The 16,022-nt window shown below is 35.2% G+C and overlaps 1 protein-coding gene across 1 annotated transcript; it reads left to right on the forward strand.

The window, feature by feature from the left end:
* The first annotated feature begins 11,455 nt into the window (after nt 1-11,455).
* On the forward strand, nt 11,456-15,572 carry LOC132723793 (uncharacterized). Its single transcript, XM_060708578.1, has one exon. It carries the CDS (start codon nt 11,458-11,460, stop codon nt 15,397-15,399), a length of 3,942 nt encoding a protein of 1,313 aa, XP_060564561.1. The 5' UTR covers nt 11,456-11,457; the 3' UTR covers nt 15,400-15,572.
* Nucleotides 15,573-16,022: the final 450 nt, after the last annotated feature.

Below are 16,022 nucleotides of genomic sequence, written 5' to 3' on the forward strand. Positions count from 1 at the left end.
AAGAACAACAATCATTTCTGCGCTACTTCTCTGCAACTACTTGCTGGAATTCAACGAATCTTTATGGGAACTTTCATTACCAAGAAGAGATGCGCATATCGTTGCCTTGTTCTTGTCAGACACTTTAACTCAGAGTTATGGCCCTTGATTAGTTATGCAGTATGCGTATAGAGCAATAATCGTTTCTGTGCTACGTCTCTGCAACTACTGTCTGGAATTCAACGAAACTTTATGGGAACTTTCAATACCAAGAGGAGATGCGCATATCGTTGCCTTGTTCCGCAGAGCTATGGTTCTTGATCAGTTATGCAGTATGCATATAGAGCAATAATCGTTTCTGCGCTTATTCTCTGCAACTATTTGCTGGAATTCAAGGAAACTTTATGGGAACCATTCATTACCAAGAGGAGATGCGCATATCGTTGCCTTGTTCTTGTCAGACACTTTAACTCAGAGTTATGGCCCTTGATTAGTTATGCAGTATGCATATAGAGCAATAATCGTTTCCATGCTACTCTCTGCAAGTACTAGGGAAACATAAAATTTATGGGAAATCATTAAATTTAAAAGGGGAGCGCAATTGCGCTTTTTCGGCAACATATTAATCAAGTTTGGCCCGATAGTTATGCAGCGATTAAAGCAATAATCGTTTCCCCCCCTTTTCGTGCATCAGGCTAAACAAAAAAGCTTTTTTTGGAACCCCAATCCAAGAGGATCGCATATCTAGCCTGCGGTCAGAACCCCTTTTAATCAATTTTGGCCCCTTTTTTTTTGATACATAAGAGCAAAATCGTTTTCCCCTTTTTTCTTTCATCTACTGGGTGAAATTCAAGAACATTTTTTAAAAACCCCATTACCAAAAGGAGATGCGCAATGTTTCCTGTTTTTCAAACTTAAAATCAGAGTTTTTGACCCTTTATAGTTAGCAGATCATATGAGCCATAATCGTTCTTTTACCCTTTAATACTGTCGGGAACAACAAACTTTTGGGAACTTTTTAAACCAAAGGGGAAAGGATATCGTTCCTTGTTCCGGGCAAAAACTTTAAATCAAGTTTGGCCCTTTTTTATATCAGATGCATATAGACAAAACGTTTCATGCTACTTCCGCAAGTATGACTGGAATTCAAAGAAAATTTTTGGGAATCTCAATAAAAAAAGGAGGCCATATTCTGCTTGTTCGGCAACACTTAATCAGATTATGGCCCCCAATTAGTATCAGACGATTGAGCAATAATTTTCCCCCCTTATTCTGAGTTTACACTGAATTCAAGAAAAATTATTGGGAACCTTTAATACAAAGGGGGTGCAATGTCCTTTTCTGGTCAGACACTTAAACCGAGAGGCCCTTGATAAGTTTGCAATATCATTGAACAATAACATTTTTGCGTACTTCTCGCAAAACTGGCTAAAATTTAACGAAGCTTTTGGGAAAATTCAAACCAAAGGGGACCATTCAGCCCTTTTTCCGGCAACACTTTAAAATTTAATTATGGGCCGATAATAATGCAGTATATATAGACAGTATTTTTTCTGTGCTACTTTCGCAACTACGTCTAAAACAATGAAAAATTTTGGGAATTCCCAAAACAAGAGGGGAAGCCCCCTTTTTCTGCTTTTTTTGTCAGACTTTAAACTTCGATTTTGGCCCCGTCAGTTATGCAAATGCATAAGAGCCATCGTTTCCCCCCCTTTTTCTGTATTAGATGGGAAACCAAGAAAATTTTAGGAAACCCCAATACCAAGAGGAATGCCAACGTCGGCTGTTCTGGTCAGCACTTTAACTCGGGGTTATGGCCCCTTATTAAATTTTCAGTATCATAAGAGCAAAAATTTTTTCCGCCATTTCCTGAACTCGGGGGAATTCAACGAAAATTTTGGAACACAAAACAAAGGAGATGCGCAATTGTCGGCTTGTTCCCGCAACTTTTAAAATCAGAGTTTGCCCTGATTAGTTAGCAGCATCATAAGCAATAAGTTTCCCCGTTTTCCGCATCTTGGTGAATTTAAGGAAAATTTATGGGAACCTTTAAACAAGGGAAAGCCAATCGATCTAATACCGGGAAGAACTTAAAAATCAAGTTTTTTGCCCCTTTATTGTTAGCGAAAAAGAGCAAAAAGTTTTTGTCTACTTCTATGCAACTATGGGGGAATTTTAATTAAACTTTATAGGAACCATTAATATAAAGATGAGATGTTCATAATTTGTTGACTTGTTCAGACCAGACCCTTCATTACAGAGGTATGGTCCTTGATTAGTTATGTAGTATGCATATAGAGCAATATTTCTTTGCAACTGCTGTATTGATTTCAACAAAACTTAATGGGAACCATCGATACAAAAAGGCAGTTTACATCAGTTCTCATTGCCATGGCCAGATATTACTATTTAACACCGAGTTATGGCTCTGTTATTGTCCTTAATATTTATTATGTAAAATGAATATTACTGTTTACGCCATGATAAATATATCAATAAAGCCTTATGTCTTTAATTGTTGTGTTAGTAATAACCAGTACTCGGCGGGGGATATAAATTCAACGAATTTGCTTTGTTTCCTTTCGTATTTTACCTGAAACTTCATTTTTATTTTAGATGCATCGACTTATATGGTTAACCTGTATGTTTTTTATGATGATAGTACATGGGTCAGTTGTGATAGAACTAACAGGTAAATGACAATGATTCACCCTCTTTGATACTATCTCAGATTTTAATACTTGAATAGTCACCACCATTTGCACGTTCAAATATATTTACGTGACAACACTATAGAAACATCTGCACGCAAATATATACTACATCGCTAGTTCCGAGTCATCACTTATTTCACGATAATGGCATACATGTATTTTCATGTGACCAGTACTAAAATTGCTCAGAATTTGCATATTTAATTCATGTGCCTAAACAACAAAGTTTTTGTGTAAAATATTTAAAATCTAGATTTTTATGTAAAACGGAACAACATTTTACAAATATCTGCAAAAAAGTAAATTTGTGCATACGTCTGAAAAAAAAAACAAAAAACAATCATCATTTTCTAAATGTTCTTGTTTGTTGAAAAATACAATTTGAGTTAGAAAGTAAAGATAGTTTTAATATTTAGATTTAAGCAAAATAACATATATGTAGAAATTTTAAGTGAAACATGAAAAAACTGAAGTGTAACACCAATTAATCGCGATTTAAATGATGACATACTCTTTTCAAAATGGCCGACGTGATCTGCGCCTGGTCCCATTAAAACTACGTTTGACTGAATATATTGTTGTTTCCTTTTGTCATATAGCATAAAATATCTATATGTTACAGCTAATGACAATTTTTGTTCGGACTCTTTAGTAAGTTACTTTGATGTTTTCTTTCTCGTTTCAATGCGTTAATTAAGCACTGTGAATTAAGATGAGCACAGTAAAGAGGATATTGAATGAATGAAGATCTAGGCTCAATACTGAATTCATTTAATAAGTTGAATGAATTATATCATGCTCTGCCCATGCCGGAAACTTCATCTTGCATGAGGTGAGAGAACAGTCACGTGCTATGCTATAAAAATCATCTCATTTAGCTCATGTTATGGATGAATTTCGAATTTAAGAATAAAGCTGTATGGCCAGGATAATGTCATTTTGCCGTTATGAAAGGAATTGCAAATTCAAATGCTACTATGACAAAATGGAAATGGATTTCCATGAACAATTTATTAATTGAGGTAAACCATTTAAAATATGATGGTCTAAAATGCAAGACAAAATAATTGCCATAATTATATTTGCGATTCAGATCAGAATATCCGGGATATTGGCTTTGTCTCATTGAATTACTCCTCTACTTTCATTTCCTCAAGGATAGCCGATTTACTCCTGTTTGTTTTTTTTCTGTGTTTTCCAAGGTCCAGCATTAGGTTATGGTCGAATCACTTCTGGGTTAAAGCTTTCGTTCCTTTCAGGTTTTCTTTTGTCTGATGGGCCGGATGTAACCTTTTGAGGTGGTGCTTTTGATGTTACACTAAAGCATTGTTATGTGATGAGGCATTACTTCCTTCTAAAGTTAACCAGATTGTGCTTTTTATTTTTCTGACTTGCATGATTCAGACAGTTGGCATGAGAAAGCAACCCATAACATCATATTTTTGTAATTGGCATTTACTTTTTAAAGATTCGTCATTCTAGCTCTTGAAATTAAAATATACAACAAAGGAAAATTATTTTATCACATACAACAACGTAATCGTCTTTTGAAATCACTGTAAAATAGATAAATACAGAATCCCTAAAGAAAGCCCAACACGGCAAAATTGAAAATGTTGCAGGCTTGGTTTGATTGAGCCTGTTCATGGACGGTACTGGAAAGTGCAAGTTACCGTTCACGCCCCCTAGCACCGACTTAAGCAGAATTCAACATTTAAACATGAAATAGTAAAATTTTGAATTTAGAAACATCCGCAGATGTGTTCAAACGGCGGTTATCATGGAACCTTCAATGTGACACTTCCGTGCCATTCCATGAAAAGCGGCGTATGGTCCCCAAGTAATAAAAAGCGTGTGCCCTAAACGAGAAAACAATGGGCGGAACTAAATAAAATGGAATTTTGAAAGGGGATCAGAGGTTATGAAGCCTGCGTATCACAGATAAGACGTCAAAAGACAAATTTAAAAAGCAGGCAAAATATCCTAAGGGTGATTCAACATTATTCAAGTAGGAATATCGGAACCACCCAACTAGAAAATGCCGAAAAGTTGAAACTAAAAATACCACAAGCGCAACAATAATGTCGTGCTGAACGATCTTCAAGGATCGAAAATATAACATCATTGATTAAATGTACGGGGAGATATTTAACAGCCGCCACACGGCACAAATAACACGGATGTGATCATAAAATAGATAAATACAGAATTCCTAAAGAAAGCCCAACACGACAAAAAAATGTTGCAGGCTCGGTTTGATTGAGCCTGTTCATGGACGGTACTGGAAAGTGCAAGTTACCGTCCACGCCCCCTAGCACCGACTTAAGCAGAATTCAACATTTAAACATGAAATAGTAAAATTTTGAATTAAGAAACATTCGCAGATGTGTCCAAACGGCGGTTATCATGGAACCTTCAATGTGACACTTCCGTGCCATTCCATGAAAAGCGGCGTATGGTCCCCAAGTAATAAAAAGTGTGTGCCATAAACGAGAAAACAATAGGCGGAACTAAATAAAATGGAATTTTGAAAGGGGATCAGAGGTTATGAAGCCTGCAAGTTAAATGTCGCTTGTCATGCTGAGGTTAAGGTATAAAATAAATAAAATAGACCTTTCAATGACGTCTTTCAACTTTAAGGAGAATTCTGACATAATGACTCGGGTGTAGTAAGTTGCTCTTCATAAACTCGTAGCTTCTGGTTTTCTTACTAAATGGCTTATGTAAAGTGGTCAGTGAAAAGAGAAGCAACTACTTTGCATAATGTCTAAAATGATAATGATTGTCAACAGAAAAAAATAACAATAAAACGGAAATGACGTCCGATCAACTCTTCTTCCCGCCAAATGTCATAGAGTCAGATTCCTTGAAGTAACATCTCAGATGTCTGGTAGGGGTAACACTGTCAAAGTCTTTAGATAAGTTCTGCAATTGGATATGTATTTCATCTGGTAGGAATGTGTCCCACTCGCACTGTTGCTTCCTAATCTCTTGTAGTAGGATTTTTGCACGAGTAGTGAGTGGGGTCAGGAAGCCAAGGTTATAAAAAGTCTTCGTTGTTTTCTTGTGTATGACACGTTTTGTTATGAAATAAGCTGTAGTAATGTCTATTGTGCCAAGAAAATCTGGTCTGATATCGGGTCCCATTTCATAGGATATTAGTAATCTTTTCAATTTCGGCTACTTCTTCTGGTTCCGCTAGGTTGTGCAGGAAATTGTTGTTGGAGCTCCACGCAAGTTTAAACCAACAGAAGCAACTAATCTCCGTGTGTTCTGGAAGTAATCAAGTACTGTACTCTCGTTAGAAAAAAACTAGACAATATGTTATCAACATATAAGTTTTTTTTAAGTTTTGCACTCACCTAATTATGATCATCGGCACTCAGATGCTTGGTTATATTGGCATGAAGTGAAAATGGTGAACATGTAGCACCGAATAGCACGGACTTGAATCTGTATGTTGTAAGGTCACTTTTTGGTTTCGTTTAGCCACAGAAATCGTGTGACGTCACGATCAGTTTTGTTGAGCGGTATTTAAGAAAAGCCTTCAGAATATCTGTGCAGACAACATATATGTGTTTCCTTAAGTTTATTAAGATACTTGTCAATTCGTTGATCTCAGGAGTGGTTGTTTCAAGGCAATCATAATCAGGTGTATTGAACATATTGAAAAATGCATTAATTATCACCTGTTCTGATATTTTTTCAGAATGAAAATAAATCTCGATTTCATGTTTTAAAATTTCTTTTGTTTTTATATGAACTATTTCAACAGCAAATAAGTTGACTTTTCATTTGCTAAAAGATACAATTCCACATCTTCTTTAAAAAAAGATCTCAGTGTCTGGTTCGTGATTGTAAATTCTTAAACAAGTATCTTTTCCATGCCTTTTTATGACATTCTTCGCCACAAAGCTATAAGTCATCTTTTCTATATTTGTTAAAAGCTATTTTATATAATTCTCTACCGTTTACCTTGAACTAACTCGGAATTGTCTATGAACTTCTTCTACTATATTTCTATGTAGGGCGAAGCATTTTTGCCCTAGGCAGATTGCGCATGCACGAGAAAATTCTAATTCCGGTCGATTTTTCATAGCAACGGACCGCGTCGTAAAAAGGTCCATACAAGATAACCATTCCATTCGGTATTTTCACTCAAAAATCAACTGCGCATTCATTAGCCACTTGTCGGACCTCATTAGGCGTCAAGCCAAAAAATATATTTGCTGCATTTAGTAAGGACCTAAGGCACTCTCCTGTGAGTCATTGAAAACTCTTCTGTTCCCATAGTAACCAATATATATGTTATAGGACATTTCTGGATTTTATAAAGAAGCGAGTGAGAGTCATTCTGTTAATACATGCTTTGAATTCAGAGGCAACTGATCTAACACTCGTTTTTTTTTTTTTAATTACAACCATTTCCATAGTATTTTCATATACAGAACGAGGCAATTATGAGTTTACACTTGTAGACATGTGCCATCTTATTGCATGAAAAGGAGGAAACTATCTTAAGAGACATTTTTGTAAGAATTGAGATTGATATACCTAGGTGCGTCTTATTTGATTTCAATAGGCCTAAGCAAACTCAAGTTATTGAGCGGAAACTGAATTTCTTTTTTAAGCAATAGTGACCTTGACTTGATCACAGATACCTAGGTAGCGATTCCAAGCGGCCTTTTGATATAAGCTACCCATGCACCAAGTTTGGTGCCATCAGGCCTAAGCAAACTTATGTTATTGGGTGGAAACTGAATTTCTATTTCTAGCAACACTGGCCTTGACCTTATTCACAGACACCTGGGTAGCAATCCCAAGCTGCCTCTGATATAAGCTGCCCTAAGCAAACTAAAGTTATTGAGTGGAAATTTAATTTCTAATATTAGTAACAGTGACCATGACCCTTATCACAGACACCTGGGTATAAGCAATCCCAAGCTGCGTCTTGATATAAGCTACCCACACGCTAAGTTTGGTGTCAATTGGCCAAAGCAAAATCAAGTTATTGAGAAGAAACCAAACATGACGCCTGTCCGTCCGCTTGCCTGCATGCCCGCCGACTCTAGCTTTACAATTCCCCTTTTTTATGTTGAAAACCAGTTTAAAATATGGTAGAATATGCTAGAAAAATATATGACATGTGTTTGTTGTACAGATCGGCAATCCTCTTTATAAAGGTTTTTCGAGCCAGCTCGAATATCAATAGTTTACCTTGAATTTCAAACCAGCTCGACAATAGAAATTTAGAAATATAAAAACTGAATTTCAAGCAGATGGGGTTAAATTTTGAGCCAGCATGAAAATCGAAAATCACAATTTACCTTAGTCGAATTAGGTGCTTGAGTCGAATATTGAGCCGTCTCGGAGGTAGACATTTAATATATTCGTGCTAGATTTGATTTTTTTGACAGTCAGATTTCAAAATTTTTACATTAGCTGAATTTCAAACTGGTGTGAATTTTCAACTACTTCAGTTCGACGATAGAAAATCAAGGTTTATAAAAAAAGTTCGGACCAGCTCGTAGAAATAAGTTCAAAACTTTTAAAAGCTGAACTTCGAGCTAGTTGAGGGTAGAACAAGCTGTTCGAAGACTCTTTTGTAATATTGCCGATGTGGGCAACCGCAAATAAGATATATGGAGGAAGCAAAAAGACAACTCATTATGTTCGTTGTGCTTACTCGTTGAAATATTTAAATGCAATGATTGTTTTTCTCTTAGACCATGTCACTAACGTATTCAAAAAGACTCAGGCCTCCATGTTTGATTCAAAGGAGCTCCTGACAGAATGTGAAAGATAACGCATCTGAATGAAAACGTGAATAACGTAGAGATCTTATCATACCTAAAAGCAGCACACATACATTAATGGAAAACTGCGGTCAGAACATGTGGCTTACTTACTATGGCTTTGAAGATCCAGAAGACTCATCACGGATACCGTGAACTGCGATAAAAGTTAGCACATCCTGACAAAACGCCGATAGTGTGATGTCAATGGTCAAAATCGCAAGGGGCATTCGTTTGCGTTATCGAGGCTGCCGTAGCCGGTATGAACAAAACTTAAACGTAAAAAAATGGATGTGAAGCGTTTTAATAGTATTTTTTTTACTGCTTCCTGAAATAAGAGAATCTTTGCTAATACTGCCAATAGTGTTTAGATTTTATTTACTGACGCTTCCGACGACACCATTTATACAATTAAAATATGTGAATAAAGATCGACAAGGAAGAGCAAAGTACACCACCAATGCAAAGTTTCGACAGTTAAAAGGTATCAAACAATTACTGGTGCACAAAAAATAACTCTTACCCCCCCCCCCCCCCCGCGACACGTTTCCTTTTATGGGGCACTGTTAATAAAATAATTCCCTCCATGTCTAATTTTAACAATTGTTAAAGAAAATGACAAAGAAAACACATAAATGAATGGAAAACAACTTAAAATGATGTGACAGGTCAACTTTCTAACATTTTCAGACTGAGAATATCCTAGGTATTGAAAATACCTACTATATATCTAAATTGCAAAAGACTACTCAATTAAGAAGATCAGCTTATAGCAAATTACACTAAAAGTGGCTAATTTTTCTACAGTTATGGTTCTGTTTAATACTTTACTTTCAAATTAAGCATGTTTGTATCAGGGCACTTCATACAAATATACGCCTATTATAAAGAAATCGAAATTTGAAGCTATAATTATAGTACAATGTTTAAATATTTTATCTTTTTGAAAAGAATACAGCTATTTTTGGCAATCATTTTTAACATTGGTGTTTTTATGACCTTCGTGTTTCTCATAAGAATATCCCAAGAGTTTGTGCAGCTTGTAAGACACAAAAATAAAAATACACATTTTTCATTAAAAGAATTTTATTTCTTAACTGGGGAACCAAGTTGATAACTGGCTATTATTTTAAGCCGATAAATGGATAACATTTAAATGTAGAATTTTTTTTATTTTCTTAAATGTTGAACCAATTCGCCAAATGATTTAATAAAATGATTAACCAAAACATCAAATGTGCTTTCAAATAGTAAACAACTGCAGCAAACATTAAAATAGATGACAAAAGTTGGACAAGCAACCTAAACAAATATATAATATGAACTGCTGATTATAAAATATTTTCCAAATCGTGGTAGACTCACCCAGGAAAAAACAGTCTGAAAACCCGTGCCCTTTTATCTTGTGACTATAGTACCATCTAATGTAGGAAATACTTTACGAACCTTAAATACAGGTAAGTAGACAGATATAAAAGTTGACGTATTTTGACTAAGAATTGATAATATGCAAAATTATAAAGAAATACAAAAAAGGAAACTTAAACAGATGAATTTCAATTTGATACATAGTAAAAAGAAAAAACAGCATACATAAAATACTGTATTAAAAGAAATCCAAAGTAAATGAAATTGTATAATCTCACTAATAATTTTCGGCAGTGGATAGATGATAAGGGAGGAGGAGGTAAACCTATTTATACTATAAACATATTTTACTAGCTGGTAAAACTTTTGCTTTGTTTCCTTTGTTCTCGAAAAAATAGTGAATTGCACATTAATTGCATTATTTACTATAATACGGAATGATCTTATTCCCGAAATGAATAACGAAAGGAAAAGAATAAATGCTTTTGTTTGTTTGTTTGTTTGATTTGGTTTAACGTCACACCGACACAGTATAGGACTATTACTAAGGACATTTGGCGACATTCCAGCTTTACTGGTGGAAGAAGACCTTAGGTGCCCCTTCCGTGGATTTTTTTAGGCACGAACGGGCACCTGAGTAGAACCACCGACGTTCCGTAAGCTAACTGGATAGCTTCTCACATGAAAGAATCCAAAGTCCCTGTCGGGATTCGAACCAAGAGCGATGAGGGGCAAGTGGTTTGAAGTCAACGACCTTTACCAGTCAGCAAATGCTAGTGAACCAAATGCTAGTGAACCATCTAGTCCATAAAATATTTTATAAATAAAGTTCATTTATGGCCGTCGTGTTTCTCATAAGTTAATCCCAAGAGTTTGTGCAGCTTGTAAGACACAAAAATAAAAGAACGCAATGTATACGAAAATGAGTAAATTGCGCATGCACATAATTTATTATAGTACGGAAAGATCTTATTCTCGAAATGAATAACGAAAGAAAAAGAATAAATGCTATTGAAGCATCTTGTCTATAAAATATTTTTATAAATAAAAATCATTTATATTTATCATAATAATCTGTGAAATATAGGTATGTATATGGGAAAAACATTAAGTCATAAAAATAATGTGTGATTGAAAGTCAAATGTGTAATACTGGACAGTGATATGATTTTATTCAAAGTTGTTGTTTTTTCTATGTTACAGTAGGAGTTACACCACGTAACCTTTAAATATCTCAAATAATTTTTATTTGCCCTTCAACTTGAAGTTACTTCTATTCAGTTTATTTTGTATACAGCCTTATCGATTTCATTTGAAACACATTGAATATTTTACTTTCAGTGATATAAGTTTTACCACCTTCCCGGTGTCACACCCTTTGAACCAATTACATCGATAAAGTACAGTAAAAAATATCCTGACCTATACATGGACGGACGATAACAATTCATCCGGAATCCAGCAAAAAAGGTATGTTGTCGGTAGCGAGACCGTAATTAACCAAAACTTCAAATGTGCTTTCAAATAGTAAACAACTGCAGCAAACACTTATAATAGATGGCAAAAGATAACATTTTATCCGGAATCAAGCAAAAAAAGGTATGTTGTCGGTAGCGAGACCGTACGAGCATCGAGGAGTGCCAATCGAAGAGGAAGACGATGATAATGATGATATTTGTGCTCTTCTAGAAGAACTGTCGGCTTATCAAGCTCAAAACGAAATAGACCCTGGGGGAGATTATGAAGTAAATATATCAAGCGAAGACGATATTGTCGAACACTTCGAAAAACTTTCTAAACCAACTGATTCTAAAGATATTGCATGTGGAAGCTGTTCCAAGAGTGTGCGAGTAGATGACATGTCAAGTATTAAGAGAGGACACCACATTTCTTTTGCAGGAAGATTTGGTAGGAAGCATTTATTTGGAAAACAATTGCATATGTACCGTCACCATGCAATTGTGAGTGGCGTCAAAACAAATGAACAAAACTGTAGCAAAGCAGAAATAGAACTTGTTCATTTTTGGCATGATGAGAATGGAAAACTATCAATTATAAAAACATCAGAAAATTTAGATTTACGGAAAGATGAAATTTATATAATTGTCTATTCACAACCAAAATACGATCTTGAAATTTGCGCCAGGAGAGCCGAATTAAAATATGAAAAAGTAAGGTTTAATACACTGGATGGCAATACTGAAGAACAGTTTGTAAAATACAATGTAATCGGACAGAACTGTGAACATTTTGCTTCTTGGTGCGTCATAGGTGACGATGAAAGTTTTCAAGTAAGATCTATTCCAGAAACAATAGAGAAAGTTTTGTCAGCAATATTTGCTAAGAGTTGTACGCTTGCTAGATTCATAAAAAAAATTACTGTGATGTCGTCGCAAGATATTGCAGATAAACTTTCCAAAACTATGAACATCCCACTATATGCTTTAGGAATCTATGGCGGCGTCTTTTTTCTTTACTGTATCTTTATGACCTTATGGTTTCGTAGTCAAAGAAATTCAGGAGTGATGTGCCAGAATTGCTTCACAAGAAAATGGAAGGAGTTATGGCTGAAATTCGTACTCTTTATAGGTATATCAGCAGCATCACTACTTATATTTCATTTTGCAATGTCTTTGTTCATACCCGGTGTAAATATACCGATATTTGTGCTTCTCGTTTTAATTTCTGTTGCGCTACAGTGGACCATTGTAAAACTTTGGAAAAAATTACAGTCTCCGTTCCATTGCAAGAAAAAAGTTATTTTAAAATTAGAGAACTTAAATAAGGGCGACATAATTTCAATGAGGTTTGGATCTAGAGCTATTGATCAATTAAAAGAGAAAACAATGATTGTATCTGCAGTTAATCTGGATGACAGCAGCATAACGGGAATATTCTACGCAAGGAAAAGAAATTCTATTAATAGCACTGTCGTGGAGCAAACCTTTACTGTAAATATTAAAGACAATCCAATAAAACTTTTTGACTTGAACAATACAATCACTTACAATACAGATGAGGTACTAAGTCGCGCAAAGTCTAGAATAGGAGAGGTTAAATGGCATATGCTTTCAAATAGGTCTGAACATTTGTGTTTCTGGGCGAAAGTACGACAAAGCATTGCAGTTTCTGGAGTGTCATGTGATCAGGAAGAGATCATTGATGAATCGGACAACACTGACAGTTCCTTGTTTGTTGGTGAACAAGACGTGCACTCCTTAGATGAAATAGAACCTGGGATTGCTTTAAAGGTGAAATCATATTTTATATTCAAAAGATACTGCATTGTTTTGCGTGTATGTGATATTTTCAGTAGAAGGCGATCTAAATTAGAAGTAATCAGTTTTAAAAACGGACTTCGAAGGGTTCAAAAAGAAGAAATAATTATTGATCTCAATGTTGATAGACTAGGCTTGTTGAGATATCACCCATCTCATTGCCACCCGAAAAGTAAATGTGTAGAACGTGCTAGAGAAATTTTGTCAAATGGGACTCTTTTTTTGACTGGATACACTTTTATTGAGGCATGCTTGATTTCTAAACCTTCGGAATTTAAAAGGATGGAAACAAATTATCAGATTCTGGAAGGAGATGTTGTACAATTTAAAGGAAAAAAAACTGGAATAGTTGTCAAAATAGAAAAAGATGCAAATAATGAACATGCGATGGGAGTAGATCTAGTTATTTACAGGTTTTGGAGGGCAATTACTGTTCACCATTCTTTTGATTTATTAAAAGACGATATACGTTTCAGAAGATACTCGTCAAACGCCTACATAGATAGAAACACAATCAAGGAGCGTGCTGTTGCTTTAACTGAGCGAAAGGTTTATGGAAGACGGTGGACTACAAGTGGTTTTATAAAAGAATGCACAGCTATGACACCAGGTAATGAGTTCAGTGTTTTGCTGTTCAAAGATCTACAACCAGGCGCAGTTGTTGTGTTCAAAAGTCTCACAGGGATTGTGACAGGACTATTAAAAGAAGAAAACAATGGTAAAATAATGACTATGAAAAGAATAGTGTATGACCGTGGCATAGGCATAGTAACAATAAGAGAGGATACTGTCGACCTTTCTGTGGATAAAATTTATTGTATACAGTACAAAGCATTCGAAACGTTTTCGCCTATTGAGAGAATGAGCCGCGCAAAAGCTATTGAGGGCAAGACTATCCCTATTCACGAATGGAAAGACTCTGACTTCATCAATGACTGTATTCTTCTAAAATGTGGCCCAAAAAGATTAGTTTACAGTATTGGTGAACTTCAAGAAGGTAACGTACTCGAATATCCTATCAACGGAATAATAACCAGTATATTCAAACCCCCTGAGACACAAACGCAAAGTCACATAGTTGTAGTGACCTGTACCAACAATGAAGTGAGACCAGAACATGTCTTTGTTGACCTTCAGAAAACAAACCTAGTGCAGTGTGAATATGATTCTTCAGTGCGTTGTGATAGAGAAACTAGTAAGGTAAGGGCAATAGCTTTTGTTGGGAAACAAGACAGAGGACTAATAGATAAATTTATTGAACAATGTATCATGCATCAGAATTTAAAGAAATACGAACCTGTTGATGTGGATGATATTCAATTAGGTGATGTTATAGAAATGAATGAAAGAAAGTTAACTGGAATACTAGTTCAGAAGCAAATAATTAGTAGGGAGAAGAAAAAAATGTTCGTTGTGTGCATCGTTAATGGGAAAAACGAATCTTTTGAAATAGACTTACGCCATGAATGTATCTCAGTACGAAAACACAACAAATCGCAATGTCATTCAAAGGAACATTGTATGAAAAGAGCAATTGCTATGAAGGAAAAAGGAGTATGTTGTAAGTCACAAGACGAATTTGTCAATAAATGTATAGAATTATCTAGAAAAGGCACTGTAGAAGCATATATATATGGGGATTTAAAAGAAGGGGATATTGTAAGTGTCGAGAAGACATCGGGTATAGTTATTCGTCTTAACCAAGGAAACGGCTACAAAAACACAGAGTTTGATATGGAATTAGTTATACATGACGGACAACGATTAATAAGCAAGTCCTTCAAGAAACATAATCTTAGAGATACGAATGTTTTAGTTAACATATACTCTGGCGATGGTCACTTTACGATGTATGAGCGTAGACAAAGAGCTAAAGCTATGAAAGAAATTTACTACGAAAATGACAGTATAACAGAAAAAGAGTTTTTAGAGACATGCATCAAAATGGAAAATTCCGGCAAAGCTTTTCTGTTTGAGGACATATATCCAGGAGATGTTATCAATATAAATAAGGAAAAGGGAATTGTTGTTACATCTTCCAAAATATCAAATCTAGAAATTATCATTTGTAAAGATGGTTGTGTTAAGAAGGAAATCCACAAGGTTAATCTGGCAAAGGACGAAATTTACATTCAGAAGTTTAGGCGTGGTACTACTTTTTCTGCTGAGGAGCGCATTGAAAGGGCACACACCTTATGGAGAGATGCAACCAGTGGTACTAAAATTAATAATTTCATTCAGCTGTGTACAGAATATAAATTCTGAACGATGCAGAATTGCGTCAAAATTGAAGTTATTAGCCGCTGTGTAAAATTAAAGTTGATTGGCCAAATAAATTTTTGAGTCCAGCTCAGACTGGTTTATCATGTAAAAAGCTGAAAGCCAAGCCTCTTTTAAAATTTGGATATATATGGAGTTTTGGTTGTTTTCTATTGGTTCTTCAGTCAAACCCTAACATAATACCGGCTGGCCGTGGCGAGCCGGCATCATAGTCACAAACAGCAAATTGGCGAATTCTGCAAAAAATATAAATTAGAGTTTACAAAAAATATGTGTTGACAAACCAGTCTGCCCGTTAACACAGCCGTATATTCGCATTTATTTTTATTTAGGAAATCAAAATGTGAAAACAGAGCCTTAAAATTGAAAGCAACTCTTATAGTCAAAAGGATTATTCGTTGGGTTACTGAAACATTTGTACAAACACCTATTCGGACATAAATTCACACTTACAACTAAAGAAAGATTTTAAACTTGGAGAATGCGACTGTAAACATTCCATGTTAGGATCTTTAAAAAAACAGGAAATCAAACATGATTTACTATTTAAGCAGACATCAATACACAGGCAAAAGCAGTAATTAAGGTCCACTTAAAATAGTTTGCAA

This window comes from Ruditapes philippinarum, unplaced genomic scaffold, assembly GCF_026571515.1.
Source record: "Ruditapes philippinarum isolate M1 unplaced genomic scaffold, ASM2657151v2 ctg2595_1_1_1_1, whole genome shotgun sequence".
Lineage (NCBI taxonomy): Eukaryota > Metazoa > Mollusca > Bivalvia > Venerida > Veneridae > Ruditapes > Ruditapes philippinarum.

Bases quoted from the DNA above. Each gene is read 5' to 3' on its own strand.
- LOC132723793 (XM_060708578.1), top strand. From the start codon at position 11,458: ATGTTGTCGGTAGCGAGACCGTACGAGCATCGAGGAGTGCCAATCGAA.